This window comes from Leuciscus leuciscus (genome assembly GCF_965113295.1).
Source record: "Leuciscus leuciscus genome assembly, chromosome: 12".
Lineage (NCBI taxonomy): Eukaryota > Metazoa > Chordata > Actinopteri > Cypriniformes > Leuciscidae > Leuciscus > Leuciscus leuciscus.
Window position 1 is genome coordinate 40,318,294 of NC_138736.1, and position 23,274 is coordinate 40,341,567.

The following is a 23,274-nucleotide window of genomic DNA, read 5'->3' on the forward strand; positions in this document are numbered from 1 at the left end:
CATATCCACTTTCATTGAGTTTATTGCTTGTAAGATACCACTTGTATCAGCGTGTAAGCCGCCTGCTTGATCTCCACTAACCGGCGATGAGTCTTCGTCGCCATGTGTAAGGTGCGCCCCCTCTTCCATGCTTTCGGAGTCGGAGGTATCTTCTGTATTTTCTACTTTCTTCGGCTTTTGCTTTGCTCGTTTAGGTGACATCGTGAACATTATTCACTTATAAACAAAGTGAGCTCGAAAGTTGAACGGAACTGGAATATATTTAAGAAATCTTAAAACAGATTACAGCGGGGCTAACTCGTGCGTCTCTTCAGCAAAGCGCCATAACCGGAAGGTCATCGAGCTCTGATTTGAAAAGTAATGAGTAATGAACATTTTTCAAGCTTCACTTCGCCATCACTAGGTAATTGAATGTCTGTTCTCTTTGCTCTTTGCTTGAAGTGAGGTGATCTGGACGGAGGATGACAGAAGTATAACAAGGTGAGAATAGCAGACAGGTAGTCGGTGCGTCATTGCGGTAAAGACGAGACCAGACAATGATGTGAAGTAGTGATGTTATGATATGAGGCTAACGAAGCCTCACTTTCTTTCCAGTCACGTGAATGCTTCACTTTGCGTGTCGGGATGTTTGAACACAGATCACTACTCTACAGGTTTTTGGAATTTAAGTCCATTTACTAACACTTTATATAAATATATATATATAAGTCTATAGCCTATGTTACATGATATATTCTGACATGTAAACAGCATAGAAACCATAAAATAATTAGACCACCGTTGCATCAAGCAACTCTGTTGGTATTTTTATAATTAGTATTATGCTAGGCTATTAATATAATATTGTTACATTTAATTTATTGCCACACTTTAATTTGTGAATTATATTATCAGAAAACTGAACATTTAGCATTGTCAGGCTTTTATTTGTGCTTAAAGGCCGTGTTGCAGGGTACATTTTTCAACGAATTTGTGCAATTTGCTTGTTGGTAATAAACATTTAAACTGTTATCCATTGTATTTTATGTTGTTGGGTATCACAAAACGGAATATAATACGAAAAAGCAGGTACTCTTACAGCGGTTTGCAACGATTCTCCTTTCCCCCATAATGCATTGCATTACGTCACCTTGGGGAGAGAATTTACCAAAGCCCGCATTGAGAGCATTGAGAGCGACTAGAGACGAGTGGTAGACGAGAGTATTCAGATAGCGCAGATTATAGATAAACAGATAAATACATCGATGTAGATAGATAGATAGACTAGATATATAGATAGACAGACAGACAGACAGATAGATAGATAGATAGATAGATAGATAGATATAGATAGATAGGCTAGTATAGAGAGAGATAGGCAGACAGCCAGATAGCATAATGTTAGCATAGATAGCTAGCAGCTAGATAGATAAATAGATAGAAATATATAGTAGGTAGATTGACATCTGGTTGCGGGGTGAGCTCCTCGACTAGCGACCTAAACGCACTCACTTCCCTACAGCACAAGCTTTCCAAAGCAGTTTCCATGGGACGGCACCGCTCACACAAGCACCTGCCAAACACGGCGACAGACACGCGGCAGCTACGTTTGCAACAACATTTTCACCGGAGGAAGAGATAAACGCTAAGAAACGCCCATATAGCTAGCATGATGCCCTCTATTTCTAGACGACAAAGACAAAGTTTACCAGTACTACGATACTATGACAAAGGTTAGCGGTTATCTGAACTAACGTCATGATCACAGCCACTAGATATAAAGAAAACGTTGATTTTTCACTCGGTGCTATTCAATGACAGTAAAAAAAAAAAAAAAAAAAAAAAGTGTCGTTATTGTGCACTGCTGCTCGTAGACTAGCTCCAGTGCTCATTGTTGCGTTGCTAAATGATAGCAACTCACCAGGACACTTCACCAACTCTCCACTCATTCTCCATAGTTCTAATACAGGCTGAGGCTACCTTTCCTCCACTTCTCCCCAACGTGACGTCATCACCGAATTACGTAAAAAAAACCCGTTAATACCAGAAACTTAAAAAACGGGTCTTTAAGACCATTTTTGAGACATTTTAAAAATGATATACATATTTTGAGTGATTTATGTACCCATTAATTTGACAGTGGTGGTTAACCTGCAACATGGGCTTTAATGGATAAAACAACGGAGTTTATGGCTGTTATAAATTTGTCCTGCCACAAGATGGCGCTGTTTTAGACATTCCTGATGCTTCAAATTTTTCCCAGGAACAATCATGGGGAAGCCTCAGTGCTTCATGAAGCTTCATTTGGTTGGGTTGTAATGCATAGATTTAAATACCCCCCCACAAACTATGCCCCTGACCGTAAGGCCCTGAAGCGAAAAGCTGAAGATGAGATGCACAGGTCTGCTGCTCATTATGCCATCATCGCTTGGCAATATGCATTGGCTCGTTTAGTTACACTCGAAGATTGGCCTCATCGTCATGACCTCGAGAGTGACCGACTGAAAGGGAACTAATGTTTCCATTATATTACTAATTACTAACTAATGTTCCAATATGTCACAATTTAGCTGTGAATACATACTGTTCTTAATGGAGCATTATCATATCATATTAACATGCCTAAGACTTTTGCACAGTACTGTATATATATAATATATATATATGTGTGTATATATAATAACCTAGTATACATATTATTAGTGTTAGTAGCCTATGTCGATTTCTTGGCATAAGTGACATCCTTTTAGTGTCAGTGATAGTCAGTTTCTTATAACCCCATTTGGTTTTACTTGCATCATCATTATGCAGTCAGTCAGGAAATCATTATTCTGCATTGCATGACAATGGTGTGAAAGTGTGATGGAAGATCTGACATTGGCTTTAAACAGTGTTTGAACAGGTTTAGCTTTGGTAATGATGAGGTTTTCTGCCAGAAAACAGAATTTCTGTTTTACTGCTTTGTTTGATCAGAACTCTGAACAACACATTTATCATTGAAGACATCTGTTAACATTTTTATTAAATCAACCTTTATGTGACACAGAAGAGATTTACATTTACATTTTATTTTCAAATACAGCATGTACATAATAAAGCTCTTTTAGATAAATATATAAAGTCTAAAGATTTAATCAGACACAATGTTCATTTTTATCATGAGTCCTGCTGGTCTAAGGATATTAAAGCATATGTTTGCTTGAATTAGCTGTGATAAAGGACATTGGCATACAAAACTGCAGTTGCTCTAACTCGTAATGCTTTATCACTGAATCAATAAAGACAGTGGCAACAGCAGTGCTTTGATATTTAACTAAATATTATTGACAAGCACAAATGAACCACACAAACCTGAATAATCACCACAACCATAAATCATTTTTATTTAAAGGCATAGTTGAAACTTAAGGCACATGAATACAGTGTTTCCTCTAGGATTTTCTTCCTATGTCCACCCATGGGTGATTTCCACAGGCCACTCCCCCTTCACCCTGGTGTTTAAACCTCCCCAACCAGCAATCACAGCACTTTCTGAGGAAATTAAAAATTAAAACAACCAACCATCTTCAAAACAAATTGCGGAAGATATTTATTTACAAAGATTTCAACTGACACAGTAAGAAAAGCTATATTCATAAATAATGTAAAAAAAAACAAAAAAACATTATAAATTAGGTTAGAGTATAATACAGCAGCAAAAGTAAAAAAAAATAGATAAATAAAACATGAGTGCAAAATAGTTGTATAAAATCTTATAAGAGATCCTCTTACAAAACGTTTCCTTCGTGGCATCCCGAGGCCTGCAGTTTAAACCGGAGTTCCAGCTTGGGATCTGGCTCTTGTTCAAGAAGGTTTATCTGTCACTCTCTTCCAGCCTCTTGATTCAGTCTCAGAAAAGCTTCTGACCCTCAAAACTGTGTTCCTTCTAGCCATCTCCTCACTAAAAAGAGCCGGAGATCTTCAGGCCCCTTCGGTATCTCCTTCATGTCTTGAGTTTGCACCCGGGATGCAAAAGCAGCAATAACCATCGTTGTGATCATCGTTTTTATGATCGTTCTACACAGTCACGAACGAGTACTCCAATACTTGATCACTCTTGCTCATCTCTACTTTGTAGGAATCTGGTTGCTTGCTCCTGTTCAGATGTTGACGAGTTATCTTGATTAATATAATCAGAGCCATCAGAGCCAACAGAGCCACAATCCAAACCCAAGCAGCTGAAGGGGAAAGAAACTATTATTAAACGTTTTTACAAATGTTGTAACGGTCTCCGTGTCTCTGGTTTTACTTACAGTGTTGTTCAGTGTCATCAGTTCTGTGATCATCTGTGCTGTTCAGATCATTTCCCTCTGATTCTGTTGAAGAGGATATTGAAAGCTTAGTCACACAGTTTAGTCAAGTCAACTTTATTTATATAGTGCTTTTTACAATACAGAATGTTTCAAAGCAGTTTTACCGGGAAAATAATGCAACAAAGTTTATATACAGCGTCATAGTACAGCTTAAGTAAGTTCAGTGATGGTTCATTTCTGTTGTAAAAAAATTACTTTAGTTCATTTATCTACACAGCCGCTCTGGAGAAAACCGTGATGTCATCGTCCAGCTCAGTTCAGTTCTCATATAATGGAGTCAATGCAGCAGATCAATAATATTGATGAATATTAAGTTAAATGTCCCTAACTAAGCAATACATTTGCTTTGTAGGAGTAGGACCAGTGTGTGTGTGTGTGTGTGTTTAAGTCTTGTTTTATTGTATTTTATGTTTGCATGTTGATTTATCGGTGCACATCATTATAGTTTTAATAATCTTGAATCAGAATAACTTCCTCTTGCAGCTTCTCTTCTCTAGTATTAATTTGCTGTTCAAATTATGAAAAATAAACCTCACCTGTTCACTTTATATGTAATATTTCAAAACATCCATTGAATTTCTCTCACCTGTGACATTCACAGTGACCAGGACTCCTCCTGTTGAGTTCAGGACTCTGTAAATCCCAGCATCACTTGAGTTGAACTCTCTGATGACCAGACGACCATTGCTGTCGATCAGTCGATCATTCAGGACACCTCGTTCTCTCCTCCACATCTCTGAGCAAACTGTGCCTTTACAATGCTCAACAGCATCAGCTTCACGTGGAAGATCATCAAACACCAGCTCTTCACCTTTCTGTACTGTTACGTTAACTGAAGAGAAATGAAATGAGAGAATGATTTGTGACATGATTAAAAGAAGATATAACATGCATACAAAAATGAAAGCAACAAAAAGACCAAATCAATATTTAAAATCAGTTCTGATCTCACCAAGGACATGGATGTCAAAACTTGTGTAAATTGGATCACTGTTGTCATAAGTAATTAAAGTGTATTTTCCAGCATCAGTGGTCTTCAGGTCTTTAATAATGAGGTCTCCTTGATCACTCTCAAACACCCGACCCTTGAATTGTTCGTTCTGTTGACCACCATAAGCGACTTTGGATCCAAATATTAGGCGAATGGATACATTCTCTCCGATGATAAAATTAAAAGTCAGGGAAACACTTCCATCTTTTTGTCCGTGGAGAGTTAGAGAAGCAGCACCTAAATATAAAAACACTGTTGAATTACTATACAATATTGATACTGACGTGGTTTTTAATGTCCAATTTACAAATAATTTCTCTTTACATTACACACATTCACCAGACAAATGTAACACAAGGAAACTGAAGAGGCACCTGATAAAAATAAAATAAAAACGTTGGTTATATATGTGTAATGTTTGGGACTCGTAATGAAAAGAAGTAAACAAAGGAGAGAGGACGGACTCGTTCACAACATTGTCAACGCTTTACTTCTTTTTCACTTACTGTATTGCAGTCTATGAACACTTACACAGAACATAATGAAATGGTACTCAAATATCACCTATAAATTAAAGAATATTGTGCAGAACGCATAACTCAAAAAACAAAACCGCTTATTTAAAAGGTAAAAAACACAGACCAGATCAACTTTAAACTCCATTCCAACTCTACACCACATAAGACGAAGCTGCACACAGACTTCATTGGACCTTGTGTCTGTCTTCATTGTGCTGTATTTAAACTTAAAAGTCAACAAGGTTTCCTTACTCTTTTTTTTTTTATTTGCCTCACTTTGTGAACCACTACTGAACAACTTCCCATTCTCATTACACATTAAGGCTTCTCTCACCACATGCACAAACGTCTTACTGAACATCATCTTTGGTATTAAAAGTACTTTAGAAGTTATGCAGATAAATATGAACGGAGGTGGGAGCTTGTAATGTCATGTGCTCCTTGACTTTTTAATTAAAACCAATTATTATAGTCACTCCAACCAGGGCCGTTTGAAGGAATTTGGGGGCCCTAAGCAAAATGGACATGGAGGCCCCCCCAACCCCCACATGCACACAAAGCCTACAGGAACCACAGCATAGCCATATAGTTCACCCACACTTTATATAAATAAATTTTTTTTTAAGTAAATACAGTAAAATACTTCAAATTAAGGTCTGACTGGAACCCATTTAGGCTGCCCATGATCATTAATACAAAGAGGCAGGAAGAAGTACTTTAGAAACCAGCTGTTTGACATCGCGTTTGGGGGCGTGGCTTAGCCATAGGTCAATTAGCATACATGCGCAGGGAAAAATAAATGTAGAAATGTGGAAATACAGAAATAAATAAATGTAGAAATATGGAAATACAGAAATAAATAAATGTAGGAATAAATAAATGTATAAATAAATACATATATAAATAAATGTATAAATACATATAGAAATGCATAAATAAATAAATAATGTAAAAATACAGAAATAGCCATTTATATTACCAAAATGTATTTATTTTCACTATTATTTCTGCATTTATTTATTTATTTCTACTTTTATTTATTTATTTATCGTTCTGTCATTTTTAGTCCTTCATAGTAAAAGGCTCGTTTAGAGACAGGAACAGTTGAACTGCTCGGGTTTGAAGCGAAAAGCTGAAGATGAGATGCTCCTGCTGCTCATCATATTATGCAATTATTGCATGCCAATGTGCATTGGCTCGTTTTATTACACTCGAAGTAGATTGGCCTCTTAAGCGAGATTCCTATTCGTCGGTTTTCCATAATGTTCCAATGTGTCACAATTTAGCTGTAAATACTGTTCTTAAGAGAGCATCTTCATTCAACGTCTTCACCTATATTCACTTATTTTAAGTTTTACTAATGCTTTCATTCTACTAGATTATGTGTGTTGCATGACAATGGTGTGAAAGTGTGATGGGACCTTAGATCTGACATTGGCTTTAAACTGTCACGGTTCATGAATTCACTGTTTTCTTCGTGTCTCCTATTTGTTGTTCTGTGTAGCCAGACAAAATCCCCTTGCCTTTCCTGATAGTTATTTGTATGAAAGATACAGATTTTCCGCGGAAGGAATGTCTTATCTTTGCGAACTTCTTGAGCCGCACATAAAGAATTTAACACGTCGAATTCATGCACTTACTGTACCGCAAATGGTATTGTGTTGCGTTTTTTTTTTTTTTTGCAAGTGGTACATTCTTGCACGGTGACGCACAGAAGCTGGGGGAAAACATATGTTTGTCGAACCATTCGCATTTCGCAAGGTGGTCCTCGCTCTGCAGGAGTACATGAAAAGTTTAATTAATAATGTTCCCCGGACATTTATCGACCATGTCCATAAAAGAGGGCTTTATAAAATTGCCGGTAAGATATATTGATAGGGTGACATCACATGAACACATTTTTTTTTTTTCAAAAAACAAATTTCACAAATGTAGCCTACTATACAATACATGTTAAGAATTATTTAAAATATTTTATTATTATTATTCTGTTAATCTTATGATATGATTCTCATTGCTCCATGTATGCAGTCTATTGCTCCAATCTCCACTGCTCTTGGGGAACATGAGGCAGATTGTGTTAATAGGAAGTCCTATCACAGCCATAATGTTCAGGTAGAGATGATGTGAATATGTGAGATGATTATTATGACCGCCGCTAGCGAAAGCGGTCATATAGGGATTGTCAAAGTTTTTTTTTTTTTTTTTTTCGTCACCTTACTGAATTTTTCGTCAACGATACCAGGGACACCGAAGCACCGGGGAACATGAAATTTGGTGGGCATGTAGCCCCACTAGACTTCTAAGGAAAAATTTCGTTTGGTCCCCGGGGGCCACTCCCCCCCCGCGCTGGGCCCCCCCAAACCCAAAAAAATGCAGTTTTTCCTAAATAACTACCTGAACCGTGGCACCGAGGATGACGAAATTTTTAATGGTATGTTGGTCTACTAGACTTTTACGGAAAAATTTCGTTTGGTCCCCGGGGGCCACTTCCCCCCCCCGCGCTGTGGCCCCCGTAAATCTTTCGTCAACGATACCAGGGACACCGAAGCACCGGGGAACATGAAATTTGGTGGGCATGTAGCCCCACTAGACTTCTAAGGAAAAATTTTGTTTGGTCCCCGGGGGCTGTTAAAACACTGTTAATTTGAACAGCGATAGAAAAACCTACACAATAACCCCCTATCATGACCCTCAGACAGGGCCACAGCACTGCTTCAATGTGGCCCTCAGTAAAGCCAGAGTGAAGATAGAGATGACCTCTGTAAAGGCACATTTCAACTGTGTTCGGCGCTTAAGAGTCACCAGAGCGGACTACCCAGCTGGTGCAGATGTAGATGCAATCACCACACAATATTAGACTTAAAGGGATAGTTCACCCAAAAATGATATTTAAGCCATGATTTACTCACCCTCAAGCCGTTCGAGATGCAGATCTGAAAATTTACAGGGATTTACTGTAAGAAATACAGACTTTAAGTTTGTTTATGCAAAAAAAATCCTGTTGTTTTTACAAACATAATTTGGCAGCTGTGGTTGCCAGAATAATTTTGTAAAAATGACAGTCACTGTAGTGTAAACAACTTTATAGTTTTAAAAATGCATTTCAGTACAAAACTGCAAAAAACATCAATTTTCTGCCTTTTGTCTTGCCTTCTTCATTAATATTAAAGCAGCACAACATACACATTTGTAATATGTACAGCTTAATTATCTCATTGGAACTGATAGAGGCAAGATGGAGGTAAAGAGATGGAAGGAAACAAAGATGAGAAAAAGATTAAAAATGAAAAATAGAGAAGGAGAGGGCAAGAAAGAGAATATTTGTTAAACAATTAATCTCTGCAAACTGATCTACAGGACAATATCACAAAATATAAGAGCAATAAAACTAAGTTGCATACAAACTCGCCTGAAAAAATTATCTTCAGAACTGAGCATAGAAGCTGAAACAAACCTTATTCAGAGTAAAGTCCAAACAAATGTCCATAGTTTCAGACATCGCGTCACTCATGATCTGAAAGTTCCTGAATTAAAGGACTCTTGGGTTCACACTGAGACGTGAAGTTTGTGTCTTCTCCACATTGGTGCCCTTCTCTGGGTTGATCTTGAAGAACTGAGCATAGAAGCTAAAACAAAATTCAGAGTAAAGTCCAAACAAACGTCCATAGAGTTTCAGACATCGCGCCACTCATGATCTGAAAGTTCCTGAATTAAAGGACTCTTGGGTTCACATTGAGGCGTGAAGTTTGTGTCTTCTCCACTTTGGTGCCCTTCTCTGGGTTGATGGAGAAAAAACACCTTGGGAAAGAAGAAAAACAGGCAACTTATTAATTATAAAATAGTTTTATTAACAGAAAAAATAACTTACATTTCTTTATTCAAGATAAATAAAATATTTTAGGTATTAAAGGGTTAGTTCACCCAAAAATGCTGTCATTGATTACTCACCCTTCATGTCGTTCCAAACCCGTAAGACTTTAGTTCTTTCTTAAGTCTTCTTAAGATCTTAAATTAAGATTTTTTAATGCAATCTGAGATATCTGATCCTTACATTGACTGCTACGCAACTGAAACTTTGCTTCAAAAAGTTGAAAGAGATTGAAAAACTAATCTGAATTGAAGTGCAGTACTGAAGTACTGAATTGCAGACAATCGTTTATATGATGAACAAAGTTAATTTAGTCTTTTACTCACATATTCATCAGCTTACACATCAGTTGTGGTAAATAGAAGCTCAAGCATGTTCACTTGACATGCGAGAACCAGGCAGCCTGTTTGAGCTTTCTCAAGAACCAATGAGGTTTGTTCTTGTGCATCAAGCAGGGCTGGTTGAATTTGTTTGTGTTTGCTGACCAATGTTTATATGTGAATAAAAACCTAAATAAATCTGTTCATCAAATAAAGTGATGTGAAAATTTGGACTAAAACACTCAATTCATATGGATTAGTTTTTACAATCTCTTCAAGAACTTTTTGATGCGTCAAAGTGGTAGTTGCGTATTTATTCAGAAATCTCTCAGATTTCATTAAAAAGCATTAATTAAAAACTTCAATTGCGTTTCAAAGATGAACAAACGTCTTATGGGTTTGGAAAGACATTAGGGCAAGTATCCCTTGAACGAACCCTTTAATAATAGCTGGGCCTGTCAATCAGACATCTGCAGTTTATCAGTGACTCCAGTTAAAAATCAATGATAAAATAAAAGGCGATTTCATATGTTTATATTGCAATAATGACCTTTGTAAGTGTACAGACAGTTTAATAAGATGATACGCGAAGTGTTGTCTTTATAAAGCATCTTCTTATTAAACTGTCTGTACACTTACAAAGTTCTCAATGCTTCGGTTTGCATGTAGGGACCCTCATTATGTTACCGTGTTAGTGTGAGGCTATTTTGAGCCTTGTTAGTGTTATTAACTAGCAATTTATTTTGACTTAGTTGCTGCCCCATATACTAGCGCAGGGTTTTTCCTGGCTGAAAATGAGGTGGAGGTGGTAAACCCCTAATAATGTATTTTAATAATAAGGTATTTTTTGTAGATCATCATTTAGCCTAATGTGTTTCCCACGTTATTTATGTGGGTGGAGCTTGGTACCTCTAGGGGGGTCCGGGGGCATACCCCCCCGGAATAAAATTTTGTACATTTTAAAGATAAATTCATTAATCTGGTGCACTTTGAGTCAATCCACTGTTAAAAATAAATAATCCACCCGCAAACCGCCCATATTCTTGGATTTAGATATCTGCATCTGATCATCACATTACAATTATTCAGATTAGTGTTAAGCATGATAATATGGTAACATATCACACTGAAGTAGGCTGATTTAAAATGAACATTTATTTAAAATAAAAGTTCTTCCTTTGGCAAAATTACATTTCCTGTTTTTACATTTTTTACATTTTTTGTACCTTTTATAAAGGGCATTTTCCCCCTAATTTTATTAAATGCATGCTCCATTTTTCATTTCAAATTCTTAAATTTGATCAATATATTCAAGACACAGGCTGTTACCAATCAAATTAAAAATAATTTACATTTAAAATTATAACTGTATTAAATTAGATTATTTTAAATATTTTTGAATATACAAATAAGGAATGTTGAAAAGAATGATACTTTATGAAACTAAACCGCCAGTAGGAGGCGGCAGGCGACCGTCTTAATGAGCGAGTCATTGAGTCATTCATTCAAACGATTCGTTCAAACGGCTGATTTATTCAGAATGAGGCAGTTTATGAACGGGTCATTGAATCTTTGTCTCAACCGATTCGTTCAAAACGCTGCATCATTCAGTAATGCTACAAGTGCTCGTTGCTGTGAGATGCGCGATGGTTCTGCTGTGATCTTTGGAACTATTTTCACTGCAGAAACAGAAGAAAAACAGTCATTGCGTCTAAAATGTAAGTGACTTAATTTTAACTGTTTAATGAACTGTTATGAACCGAGTTATGTCTCGGTTTCAGTCTTTATGGCATTCAGGAAAACAGCACTCTTGTCTTGACGTGTGTAGCCTAGGCTATATATTGTTTCTTAACAACATTCTTAACAACATTGTCGCAACATTGTTACCGTCAGTAGGCTACATAAGGCTTATTATTATCAACTATAGGCTATCGATCGCCACTTACATTAAATGAAATAAAACAGAATCATCCTCACGTTTTCGGTGATTCCCTAGATATTTTTTATTTTTAAATAAAAAATTGTTTTAATCAGGGTATTTGTTCGGTTGGACAAGTAGTACAATTCTCTCTCACTTTTCCCTTAAAAAAAAACAAAACAAAAAAACACACGTGTCCCAGACAAGTGTTATTGTCAAGCCTTGATGTTTTCCTTGATGGGTTTTCCCTGAAGAGAATTAACGCTACGTTGTTGAAAACGAAAGTAAAAGTGACGCACGCACGTTCACTGCATTTTACCGTGATTAGAGTTCTGTGTCTTTATTAAACTCAAAACATTATAATTTATCGGTCATCCACCCTCGATTTATTGGAATGGAATGTTTGTATTACTTGGCCCGCCCGATCTGCGGATTATCCGCGATCCGCGCAGCACTATACGGTTTGAGAATGGACACAAGCCGGTAACCGCAACAGAACCGACACGGTGGAAAAACTGTATCTGACCATGTGACTGTCCGAATTTTGTCGAGAGCCGGAGGCGGCACGAAGTTTGACGGAGGCGGCCGCCTCATAATTCTCTATGCAGGAAAAACCCTGTAGCATAATAAGCTAGTCAGTTTTTAGAGATAGAACTCTTACATTTGATTATCATGAAAACAAATCCCAGAGAACGCCCGACTTGGTACCAATGTGTTAATACACCTCAGGTTCATTTTGCGCCGGAGTTGTCCTTTAATTTTATGAAGCGACGAGAATACATTTTGTAGGCAAAACAAACAAAAATAACGACTTTATTCAACAATTTTTTTCTAGCCTGTGTCAGACTCTTACGCTGTTGACGCAACATAAACAATGCAACGCTTCCAAGTGCTCCAATAAGGAACGAATCGCACGCATGCATCGTGGTGCTCACCTGAATATCGTCGGCAAACGGTAAGCCGGCATTCTGGCATTTTGGAAGAGTTGCACTGTTGCGTTGTAATGTTTATGTTACGTCAACAGCGTAACGCCGGTTTCACACTGCACGCATTAGCAGAGCGTAAAGAGCGTTGGAGCAGTGCATATGGTGAGCAGGAGCAGGACACGCGCGTTTTGCTTTCACACTGGCAGCGTTTGTCACGCGCGGCTGAACCGCGGGTTGTGTACAGACAGAGTATATCTATAATGGATAAGTTGGCATTGCTTTATTTCGTTTTCAAAGGCATTTAAGAGAAAAGACTTGTCAAGAAGCTTATTTTATTAATAATTTTATTTATATAACTTTTGGTTCATCTTTGTTTTTATTGTTCGGGCAACAAGTTTGTTTTTGGACATTTGTTTTCTTTTTAAATTGCTTTTGGTCATTTGATTGACTGTTTAAAACACAATAGATATCATCAATGCGCTTTTTGGGTAAAACTGCGGTGTATTTTGGCCATGAACAATGCATTGTCACTTTAATTCAGCGTAAGCGGCACGTTAAAAATAGACTGGGCGCCGAAACTATCGCGGCACTGCTGCTCCTGCTCTGCTCCTGCTACGCGCTGCCGCGCCACTTCTGGGTGCGGTGTGAATACACTCATTGATTAACATGGACGCCGGAAAAAATACGCGCTGGTGACGCTTGCGGTGTCAAACCGGCATAAGAGTCTGAGTACCTTAATTTTTTTAAGTTCAATAAAGTGAAATTGTTGCATAAAGCCTATCCAAGACGACATACCTCTGCAGAAACTACAGGGTTGATGCCAGCTCTGATGGGTAATGGATGTTGAAGATATAATAGCTCCTAAACATCATGCACAGGGCGGAAATGAAGGAGTGGATGTTGTCAAGTATAATGTTTTGATCCACACACAGCATGAACCGTTTAGCTGAAAAACAGGATCGACCTAAAAAGAAAGTAAGAAAAAATATTCAAACAAAGATACTACAACATTACAGTAACAAAAATAAAAACAGTCTTCATTAAAGGAACACTCCACCGTTTTTTCATATTAAACTATGTCATTCCCTTTACTAAGACGAGTTGATGCATACCTCTCTGCGTGCACTCAATCGCTCTTGGCGCGCGGAGACACTTTGATAGCACTTAGCTTAGCCCAGTTCATTCATTAGGAACCAAACAGAGATGAAGTTAGAAGCGACCAAACACCTCCACGTTTTCCCCATTTAAATACAGTTACACGACCAAGTATGGTGACAAAATAAAACGTGGCGCTTTTCTTAGCGGGTAAAAAGGATAACTATAATGTATGGTGGAATAGCACTTGGGACTCGGGAGCACTTCGACTCGGTGCAGTAATATCGAAGTGCTCCCGAGTCCCAAGTGCTATTCCGCCATACATTATATTTTGTCACCATACTTGGTCGTGTAACTGTATTTAAATACACTGAAAAAAAAAATGATTCGTTGAATTTACTAAAAAAATTGATCGTAAGTGGTTGCACACAATTGATTTTAGTACATTTAAACAAATGCATTAGGTTGAACTAGTTCAACTTAATGCATTTGTTTAAATGTATATAAAATGAATTGAGTGCAACCACTTACAATAATTTTTTTAGGTGTAGGGAAAACGTGGAGATGTTTGGTCGCTTCTAACTTCTAAACTAATAAAAATCGTTATTTTTAATCCTAACGTTACTTACTCAGCATGAAAGAAACTGAAACCCTGATTAATCCCCAATTCGTCAGCATCATTGACTAAATAACCTGAGTCACAAACATATACAGTACCAGTCAAAAGTTTGGAAACAGTACTATTTTTAATGTTTTTGAAAGAAGTCTCTTATGCTCATCAAGCCTGCAGTTAAAAAAACCAAACAAACAAAAAAAACAGTAATATTATGAAATATTATTACAATTTAAAATAATGGTTCTCTTTTTTAATATACTTTAAAATGCAATTTATTTTTGTGATGCAAAGCTGAATTTTCATCAGCAAGTACTCCAGTCTTTGGTGTCTTATGATCCTTCAGAAATCATTCTAATATGCTGATTTATGATCAATGTTGGAAACAGTTGTGCTGCTTAATATTTTTTTATAACCTGAGATACTTTTTTCAGGATTATTTGATGAATAAAAAGTTAAAAAGAACTGTATTTATTTAGAATAGAAATCTTTTGTAACAATATACACTACCGTTCAAAAGTTTTGGAACAATAACTATTTTTTTTTTAAGAAATTAGTACTTTAATTCAACAAGGATGCGTTAAATTGATAAAAGGTGATGGTAACGATTTATATTGTTAGAAATGTTTTTATTTTGAATAAATGCTGCTTTTATGAATAAATGCTGTTAACGTTTTACTCATCAATGAATCCTGAAAAAAGTATTCCAAAAAAATATATTAAACAGCACAACTGTTTCCATCATTGATAATAACTGAGTATCAAATCATCATATTAGAATGATTTCTGAAGGATCATAAGACACCAAAGACTGGAGTACTTGCTGATGAAAATTCAGCTTTGCATCACAAAAATAAATTGCATTTTAAAGTATATTAAAAAAGAGAACCATTATTTTAAATTGTAATAATATTTCATAATATTACTGTTTTTTTTTTTTTTTAATAAAACGAACTGTTTGTTCACTTACCAGTGCAAGAGATCGGAATTTTACATGTAAACTCCACTTGCTCACTGGCAGAATTGGCGGGCACTCCCACTCATGAAGTTCGTCAAAATGGCTGATCCTGTGATAATCAGAAATCTGCTTTGCTGCAGAAATGACAGTAAACATTAGTCGACTTAAAGCAAACTAACAAAATCGCTCTTTTTTATACTAGTTAACATTATTCACCATTAAAGAAAACTGAAAAAGTTGAGCTGAACATAAAACCCACAGTCTAACGTTAACAGCCGAATTAACCAACAGTTCGTCCGCATCATTATGATGGCATAGCCTCAGTCAAAACTTGTACAGTTACTGTTTTTTTTTTTAATAAAACCAACTGTTTGTTCTCTTACCAGTGCAAGAGATCAGAATTTTACATGTCATACACAACTCCACTAAGTTAGCAGCTAGCTCACTGGCAGAAATGGTGGGCGCTCTCACTTGTGAAGTTCGTCAAAATGGCTGATCCTGTGATAATCAGAAATCTGCTTTGCTGCAGAAACGACAGGAAACGTTAGTCGTTAGATCAAACTAACAAAATCGCTTTTTTAAAATCTCAGTTAACATTACTCAGCATGAAAGAAAACAAGTAATAAAAACTCAGTGAGTGCAGGGTCGGCGCCACGAGGGGGCCCCAGGGGGCCTGGCCCGGCCACCTAGGTTACTGTGCCCCCTCACCTCTGGTCAGCACACCACCCTGCCTCGGAGCGCGATTTCATCCGTTGAGACTCAGCAACAGGCACGGTGACGGTTCCACTGTGCCCTCTTATTCCTGACATATAATTAACTACATATCGTCGCTGTCGCCTGTCGGGTGGAAACCTTGTATGTCCAAATTTGGTCAATTTCATATTTTTTCCCAAATCGATGCTATTGGTCAGTCCCCACGTGGTACTGTTATTTTTACAAATTATTAACCAATCTAAAGTGTTGAAAATAGCTTGAGAGCAAATCTCTTAACTCCATTGGACACTTCAACTTTCTGAGAATCCTCGTAACTCCACCTCTTCTTCACTCCGCGGCGGGCGGGAGCCTCGCGGCATTTTGTCTCCTCAGGATTGAAAGTCACAACGATTAAGAAGTCCTCATCGAGCAACACGTAAAGCAAGCCTTAACTCTGATTTTATCTGTGTTAAACTATGATATCTGTTATTGATGTATTTTAAATGTCTAGGCTTATTATTACTAGGCTTATTATACGTGTGCATTGAAGTTTTAAAAAATGTATCTAATATAATACTTGATTTGAATTAAATGTTTTGGATACCAGCATAAAATTATTGTTTTTATTATTATTTTACTGACTCGAAGTTGGCACTGTGCATGTAAAATACCCCAAGTAACAAGGTTTTTATTTATGGGAGAAAAAAGGTAGGCTAGGTCTACTGGTCTAATTTCCGCCTATTAGACAGCCTAACGTTAGTCAGCTCGTCGTTTTTTGTTCTGCTTCACTTATAGCTCTTAAACCTTTAAAATGGAGTTTAGGAAGATGTATGTAACCACAGTCTTTGGTTAACTACTGGAGCGTTTTCTCTTGTCAAAAGGCTCAACGCGACCGCTGACTTTGTTTGCGTGCAGATTAATTTCCGCCTATTTTAGACAGCCTAGTATTTTGGTATTGCATGCATCACTCATATCTCTTAAACGTTTAAAATGGGGTTTAGGAAGATGTATGTAACCACAGTCATTAGATTTGAATGGCTCTTAAAGCCTTATCTCTTGTCAAAAGGCTCAACGCGACCGCAGACTTTGATGAACACTGCTGGCAGCAGCGACGTCTGTGTCCGTACCGTTCTTATCAACAATGACAGCGTACATTAACCTCGTATCTCCCTGCTCCCAAGTCATAAATCTCGTATCTCCGATTAAACATGATTTTGGGGAAATGTTGTGTTAATGTTGGTATACACAACAGTAGCCTATAGGATAGCAATATAAGGTATAATACCAACTTTAACGATACAATGTTTAATAACTCAAAAAATATGCCGTTTTTTTTATTTCTTAAAAATTTCTATTATAGCCTATATATATATTTTTTTTTGTTAATTAATTTATTTTTACTAGAATAAAATCAGCTTTGCAACTTTGCATTTTCACTCGCGACAGGCGATTAAATAAATTACGTCACTAGCAGCTTGTATGTAATAGATTGAAATATGACTGTACGTCATGACGTTAAGTATTTTTTTTTTCAGTCAACTTCTACTCTTTATTCATAATAATCTGTATTCGTCTAAAACACCTAACGTGCTTGATCATTCAAGCAATCATGGATTTATGGTTGTTGTTGTTGTTGTTTTAATTAAAAGTGGGTGTATTATTATTATTGAGGGTGGGAGAGGTATGCCCCCCCAGTGACACAACGAGGCCCCCTCGTTCCGTATGTCCTGGCGCCGACCCTGAGTGAGTGTTTTAGCGCAATTTTCTCACGTCATGGGATCACAACACTAAGATATAGTAAATGAAAGAGAAAATATAAAAATACCCCAAATCGCACGAAAATAACACCCAAAACACACATAATTAAATCGTGCATTTATTAGAACTAGTTTCGGTGAAGAAATGTCACTTTCGCTTTGTTTATCAAGGCTGTCCAGAATCAGGAAGTGTACACAGGATACGTCATGCAGAAGAGGTCACGTTGAATCACGTGTGATGATTGACAGCCGTGCAGCCGAATCATATTTCTCAGAGGTCAGATCTGAAGCAAATCAGGTAGGGGAGACAAGCTCTAAGCTCCGTGCGCTGTTTCAGCTTTCTTTTGAAAGATTTTTGATCAATTCTTTTTTTCTAATATTATTTGAAATTTTAGAAGCTATCGATTGCAATTTGTTTCAACTCGATAGCTATTATGGTTGCCGAGAAATTTGCAAAAAACGGAATTTTTTTCTGGAATTTCCAGGAAATCCAAAATATTTTCCTGGATTTTTTTTGTGCGTTCCCGAGAGTAGACCTTCCTTAACATAATGCCGAAAACCCGAAGTCTCTAGGTGGTCTGGTTGAGGAGTAGATAGAAGTGCAAGATTGGTGCGCACAGACAGAACAGAAATCATGAGTTAACAATCGCAATTTTGTCCGGTGGAAAATTGCGCTAAAAAACTGAAAAGAGTTGAGGTGATAATAAAACCTACACAGTTTACAGCCTTTATCATCCAATCGTACGCATCATTATGATGGCAAAATATCCCCAGTCAAAACATATACAGTTACTGTTTTTTTTTTTTTTATAAAACGAACTGTTTGTTCACTTACCAGTTCAAGATATCACAATTTTACATGTCATGCACAACTCCACTAGCACTAGCACACTGGCAGAAATGGCGGGCACTCTAACTTATGAAGTTCGTCAAAACGGCTGATCACGTGATATTCAGAAATCTGCTTTGCTGCAGAAACGACAGTTGGACGTTTTTTAGCAAACTAACAAAATCGCTCTTTTTTTATCCTAGTTAAAGCTATGGTAGGTAATCCTGTTCAGAAACACTTTTTTTTATACTGGGTGAAATGGTCCTTCCATCCTGAGAGTAGTCAATACATTATGTGTTCAGAAAAAGGAATGAAAACAATCAGACCTCTGTAGCAGCTGCAGGACAGTAAAAACTCTGACCAATCACTGCCACTCGGTCCGAATGTAAAGAACCAATCAGATGCCTTCATGTCTCGTGCCCGAGCCCCACTGCGTGCGCTGCCCTGCGTGCACTCATCACATGTCACCGTTCCAGAAATATTCAGCTCACTACACCGAGTAAGCAGGAGTTTGCGGCACAATGGAAGATAAAATGCAGCAAAAACTACCAATGCCAGCTTTGCTGGTAACTGCTCGCCCTGATAAAAAGGCTAAAAAAAGAAAATCTGAGGCAGAAAAGGCTGCAACGAAACAGGCACTGGATAAAGCCAGAGGAAATTAACACAGACGCGTTTCGGCGCGTGCCTTCCTCAGTGTGCAACAAAGCTGTTGCACACTGAGGAAGGCACGCGCCGAAACGCGTCTGTGCAAATAAAAATAATATTTAAGCATAGTGCGGCCTCTCTTCCATTTTATGTATTACATGTGATTCTGACATGATGTCACTGCATGCACTGCGCTCCTTCCTCTCACTCGTCTCAGGTAAATAAATGCGTCTTCCAGCTGAGCCTGAGCGTTTGGCGTCGCGCGTTCATGTGTTTTGGGGGCGTGGCTTTGGAAGAAGCCCAGAAGGGAGGGGGTGGAGTGAATGGAAATAATGAGCTGTGTTTACAACAGTCGTGAGAGGTCTACAGACACTCGATTTTTATACTCTCTTTTTCAGAGTAGGCTACTTACATTTTAATTATGTATTGGTATATAAAGACAGTTTAAACAAATTTGGAATGTTTTTTTTTTTTATAAAAATCCTACCTACCCTGCCTTTAACGTTTCTCAGCATGAAAGAAACAAACTGAAAGAGTTGTGCGTTGAACTGAACATGAAACCCAGTCCACGCAAAATAGCCTCAGTCATAACATATAATTGTTTTTCAAGTTTGTAGAAAACAAACCGTTCACTTACCAGATTTGATATGTCATGCAAAACTCCACGGACTCGCTGGCAGAATTGGAGTGCGCGCACTCTCGTCGTGAAGTTCATCAAAACAGCTGATCCGTGATCCCGCGATAATCTGAAATCTACTGCGCGACATTCAAACGCAGATGTTCATATAACGTTACATGGGAATGTAAATTTTACATCGACAAAATATAAATATAAATATTAATGACATTATTCTGTAAATGAAAAAGAAAATAAATTATTTTATTTGATCATTTACAATTGAATTAATTGTTCAAAATAACAAATGAACGGTTTGGCTATTGTATAATGTCCCCTTAACTGTCGACAGATACAATGTGCAATTCCTACCAGTTAATATTTAGCTAGTAATTTTACAGTGCTGTTGGACCTAAAAGACCCATTGCCTGTTTTTAAATATGAATTTTAAAATTCATATTAACACAGTTATGCTGTCCTTGGAACATATTTTGTATGTAAAATATAACATGTATAAAATGTAAATTCTCTTGTTGATAGGCTATTGAGAATATGTATGTCCAAAAAATATTTTAACACTGTCATGTTGTAATTTTAACTGCATTGTTGCTTTCTGCATAGTTTTTATTTCTGCTTAAATTTCATAAATCTGTAAATTCTACAAATTAATATGATTATTTTAACACATTCTTGTAAAATCAACAGTTTTGTTTGGTTCAGTATTTTACAACAGCATTTGTACCATTTTCAAAATACTGTAAATTTAACAAAATTTCATTGTTTTTCTATTTACAAAATTTTGATGTCATGATTTTACAGAATTACACAGTTAATTTCACAGACATTTTTTACAGTGTACTGTATATACATAATTTTACATAAATATAGAACGTATTTGTTTAACTTACACATTAACAATCAGCAATCTTTCTCCAACAGTCTTCTCTTGCTTTGGCAGCAGAGACCGTATTGTTTCGAGCTTGAAATACATATTTAAATTCATCGTAATTCTGAATGATTATCTCTTGCTCCTCCGCGGAAAAATATATCGCTCTCGCTCTACTACCCGCGATTGGTTGTTCAGTGTCGACGTCACTCTTTTATGTGCACGCGCGCGTGGAGTAATCATAGCTTAAGGATCAAAGCCTGAGTTGACAGAGAAAGTTGATGAGCTGCATCATGGTACCAATAAAGCCTGATTGCATCGGTTTGGTTTTGTCAACTCAAAACTAATCCTGTAACCCCGAGTTTGTTCAGCTACCTTCATGGTAGAGGCCCCTGGACAAACCAGGGGCTTATGACGATCCTGATGTGGACCTCAGTTCGGCTTTCAAACCCATCATCTCAACACTCCTCCAGACTACCCTTATGAAAAAGAAGTTTATTCAAGTGTACTAATACAAAAGAAGCTTCTTCTGTCACCCAAACAAAGTCCTTGAACTTTGTGTGTAAACATACTTGGCAATGAAGCTCATTCTGATTCTGGTTATATAGTGCTTTACTATGTGCTACTGTACACCCACAAAACACTGAAAGTGAAAGTGACGTGTAGTCACGTATGGTGTCCCATTCTCAGAAATTGTGCTCTGGATTTCACACACTTCAAGGAGAGCTATTTTTGATGCGGTGTCCGGGAAGCGATACAGGTTTTGGTCTTTCTTAATGACACCTCAGTTGTGGGGATTTACAGTGGAAAATGATTTCATTTTCATAATAATTCATTCACTCCCCCCACTCACAGAGAGAGAGAGAGAGAGAGAGAGAGAGAGAGAGAGAGAGAGAGAGAGAGAGAGAGAGGGGGGGGGGGGGGGGGGGGGGGAGAGAGAGAGCGAGTGTGTGAGAGAGAGAGAGAGAGAGAGAGAGAGAGAGAGAGAGAGAGAGAGAGATTTATCCAGTTCAGTAGACAGGGATTATTAAGAGGCAATGTTATGACAAGTACACCCCTACTCTTTTTGAGACGTGCAATGTTTTTTTTGTTTTTTTTGTTTTTTTTTGTTTTCAACTGCAGAAAGTCATCTCATCTTAAACATATCATTCAAAGAATGGCTGAGTTTTGAATATACAAGAGAGTCCAAATGACCTACTTTCTACTTTTTGCAACTTCTTTGCCATTGGTGTTAAAGGGATAGTTCACTTTATAATTAAATTTTGGTATGTTTTAGCTTACCTCAAGGGCATCCAAGATGTAGGTGTCTTTGTTTCCGCAGTAGTTTCAATTTTGATATTTTTAGGTCAAACCGTTCTTGTCTGTCAGTCATATAATGCAGGTCGATGGTCACTGTCTCAAAGAGCATGCACAGAGTCCAAATTAAACAATTCCCCATCGTAAGTACACATTGATGGTCTAAGACATGAAACGAGCGGTTTGTGTGAGAAAACGAACAGTATTTATATAGTTTTTACCTCTTGTACACCACCACGTCCAAGTGATCTGAGGGCGTGAAAAAAAAACAACCTATGTGTGACGTGTGCGCAGACTTCTGGCTTAGTCTGTGCACACGTCACACATAGGTTTTTTAATTGTATTTTTATTTTTTATTTTTTTTTTTTATTAAATCTTTACAATACAACGAGTAAAACACAAATAGAGTCATTAATACAGAACAAAAAAATATAGACAAGAACAGAGCCAGGGGGAGTTTCAAATAAGTACATAAAAGATAGAGCATAACTGAATGGTTAAAAACCCTAATTAAACACACCTGGGGCCTGTACCATGAAGGTAGCTGAACAAACTCGGGGTTACAGGATTAGTTTTGAGTTGACAAAACCAAATCGATGCAATCAGGCTTTATTGGTACCATGATGCAGCTCATCAACTTTCTCTGTCAACTCAGGCTTTGATCCTCAAGCTATGATTACTCCACGCGCGCGTGCACATAAAAGAGTGACGTCGACACTGAACAGCCAATCGCGGGTAGAGCGAGAGCGATTTAGACCTATTTTTCTGCGGAGGAGCAAGAGATAATCATTAAGAATTACGATGAATTTAAATATGTATTTCAAGCTCGAAACAATACGTTCTCTGCTGCCAAAGCAAGAGAAGACTGTTGGAGAAAGATTGCTGATTGTTAATGTGTAAGTTAAACAAATACGTTCTATATTTATGTAAAATTATTTATGTACTGTATGTATGTATATGTATGTGTAGCCTATGTGTAATATAGCCTATAGCCTATTTTTATAATATATA

The 23,274-nt window shown here is 37.3% G+C and overlaps 1 protein-coding gene and 2 long non-coding RNA genes across 6 annotated transcripts in view; 1 reads left to right on the top strand and 2 right to left on the bottom strand.

Annotated features, from left to right (window-relative positions):
* Window positions 1-23,274, top strand: part of LOC309511451 — a 92,006-nt gene that overhangs the window by 18,448 nt on the left and 50,284 nt on the right. The window lies entirely within an intron of this gene.
* The window catches only part of LOC309511382 (uncharacterized protein), a 107,814-nt gene continuing 87,878 nt past the window's right edge, over window positions 3,339-23,274 (bottom strand). The window contains exons 5-7 of the mRNA XM_082186585.1: window positions 4,918-5,163; window positions 4,272-4,334; window positions 3,339-4,196 (exon numbers count right to left, since the gene is read on the bottom strand). Of these exons, the coding sequence (XP_082042711.1) occupies window positions 4,036-4,196; window positions 4,272-4,334; window positions 4,918-5,163 (470 nt within the window). The 3' untranslated portion in view covers window positions 3,339-4,035. The remainder of the gene's footprint in view (window positions 4,197-4,271; window positions 4,335-4,917; window positions 5,164-23,274) is intronic.
* LOC309511430 lies at window positions 5,469-18,897 on the bottom strand. Of its 4 annotated transcripts, none has more exons than XR_014210608.1 (7): window positions 18,827-18,897; window positions 15,925-16,064; window positions 13,671-13,839; window positions 9,298-9,641; window positions 8,753-8,776; window positions 5,662-5,696; window positions 5,469-5,559 (listed from the first exon to the last, which is right to left on the bottom strand). It is a non-coding gene; the product is annotated as an uncharacterized lncRNA (long non-coding RNA). The 4 variants fall into 4 exon arrangements; XR_014210609.1 differs by lacking the exon at window positions 18,827-18,897 and adding an exon at window positions 18,060-18,295; XR_014210610.1 differs by lacking the exon at window positions 18,827-18,897 and adding an exon at window positions 18,060-18,295 and having other exon boundaries at window positions 8,753-8,797.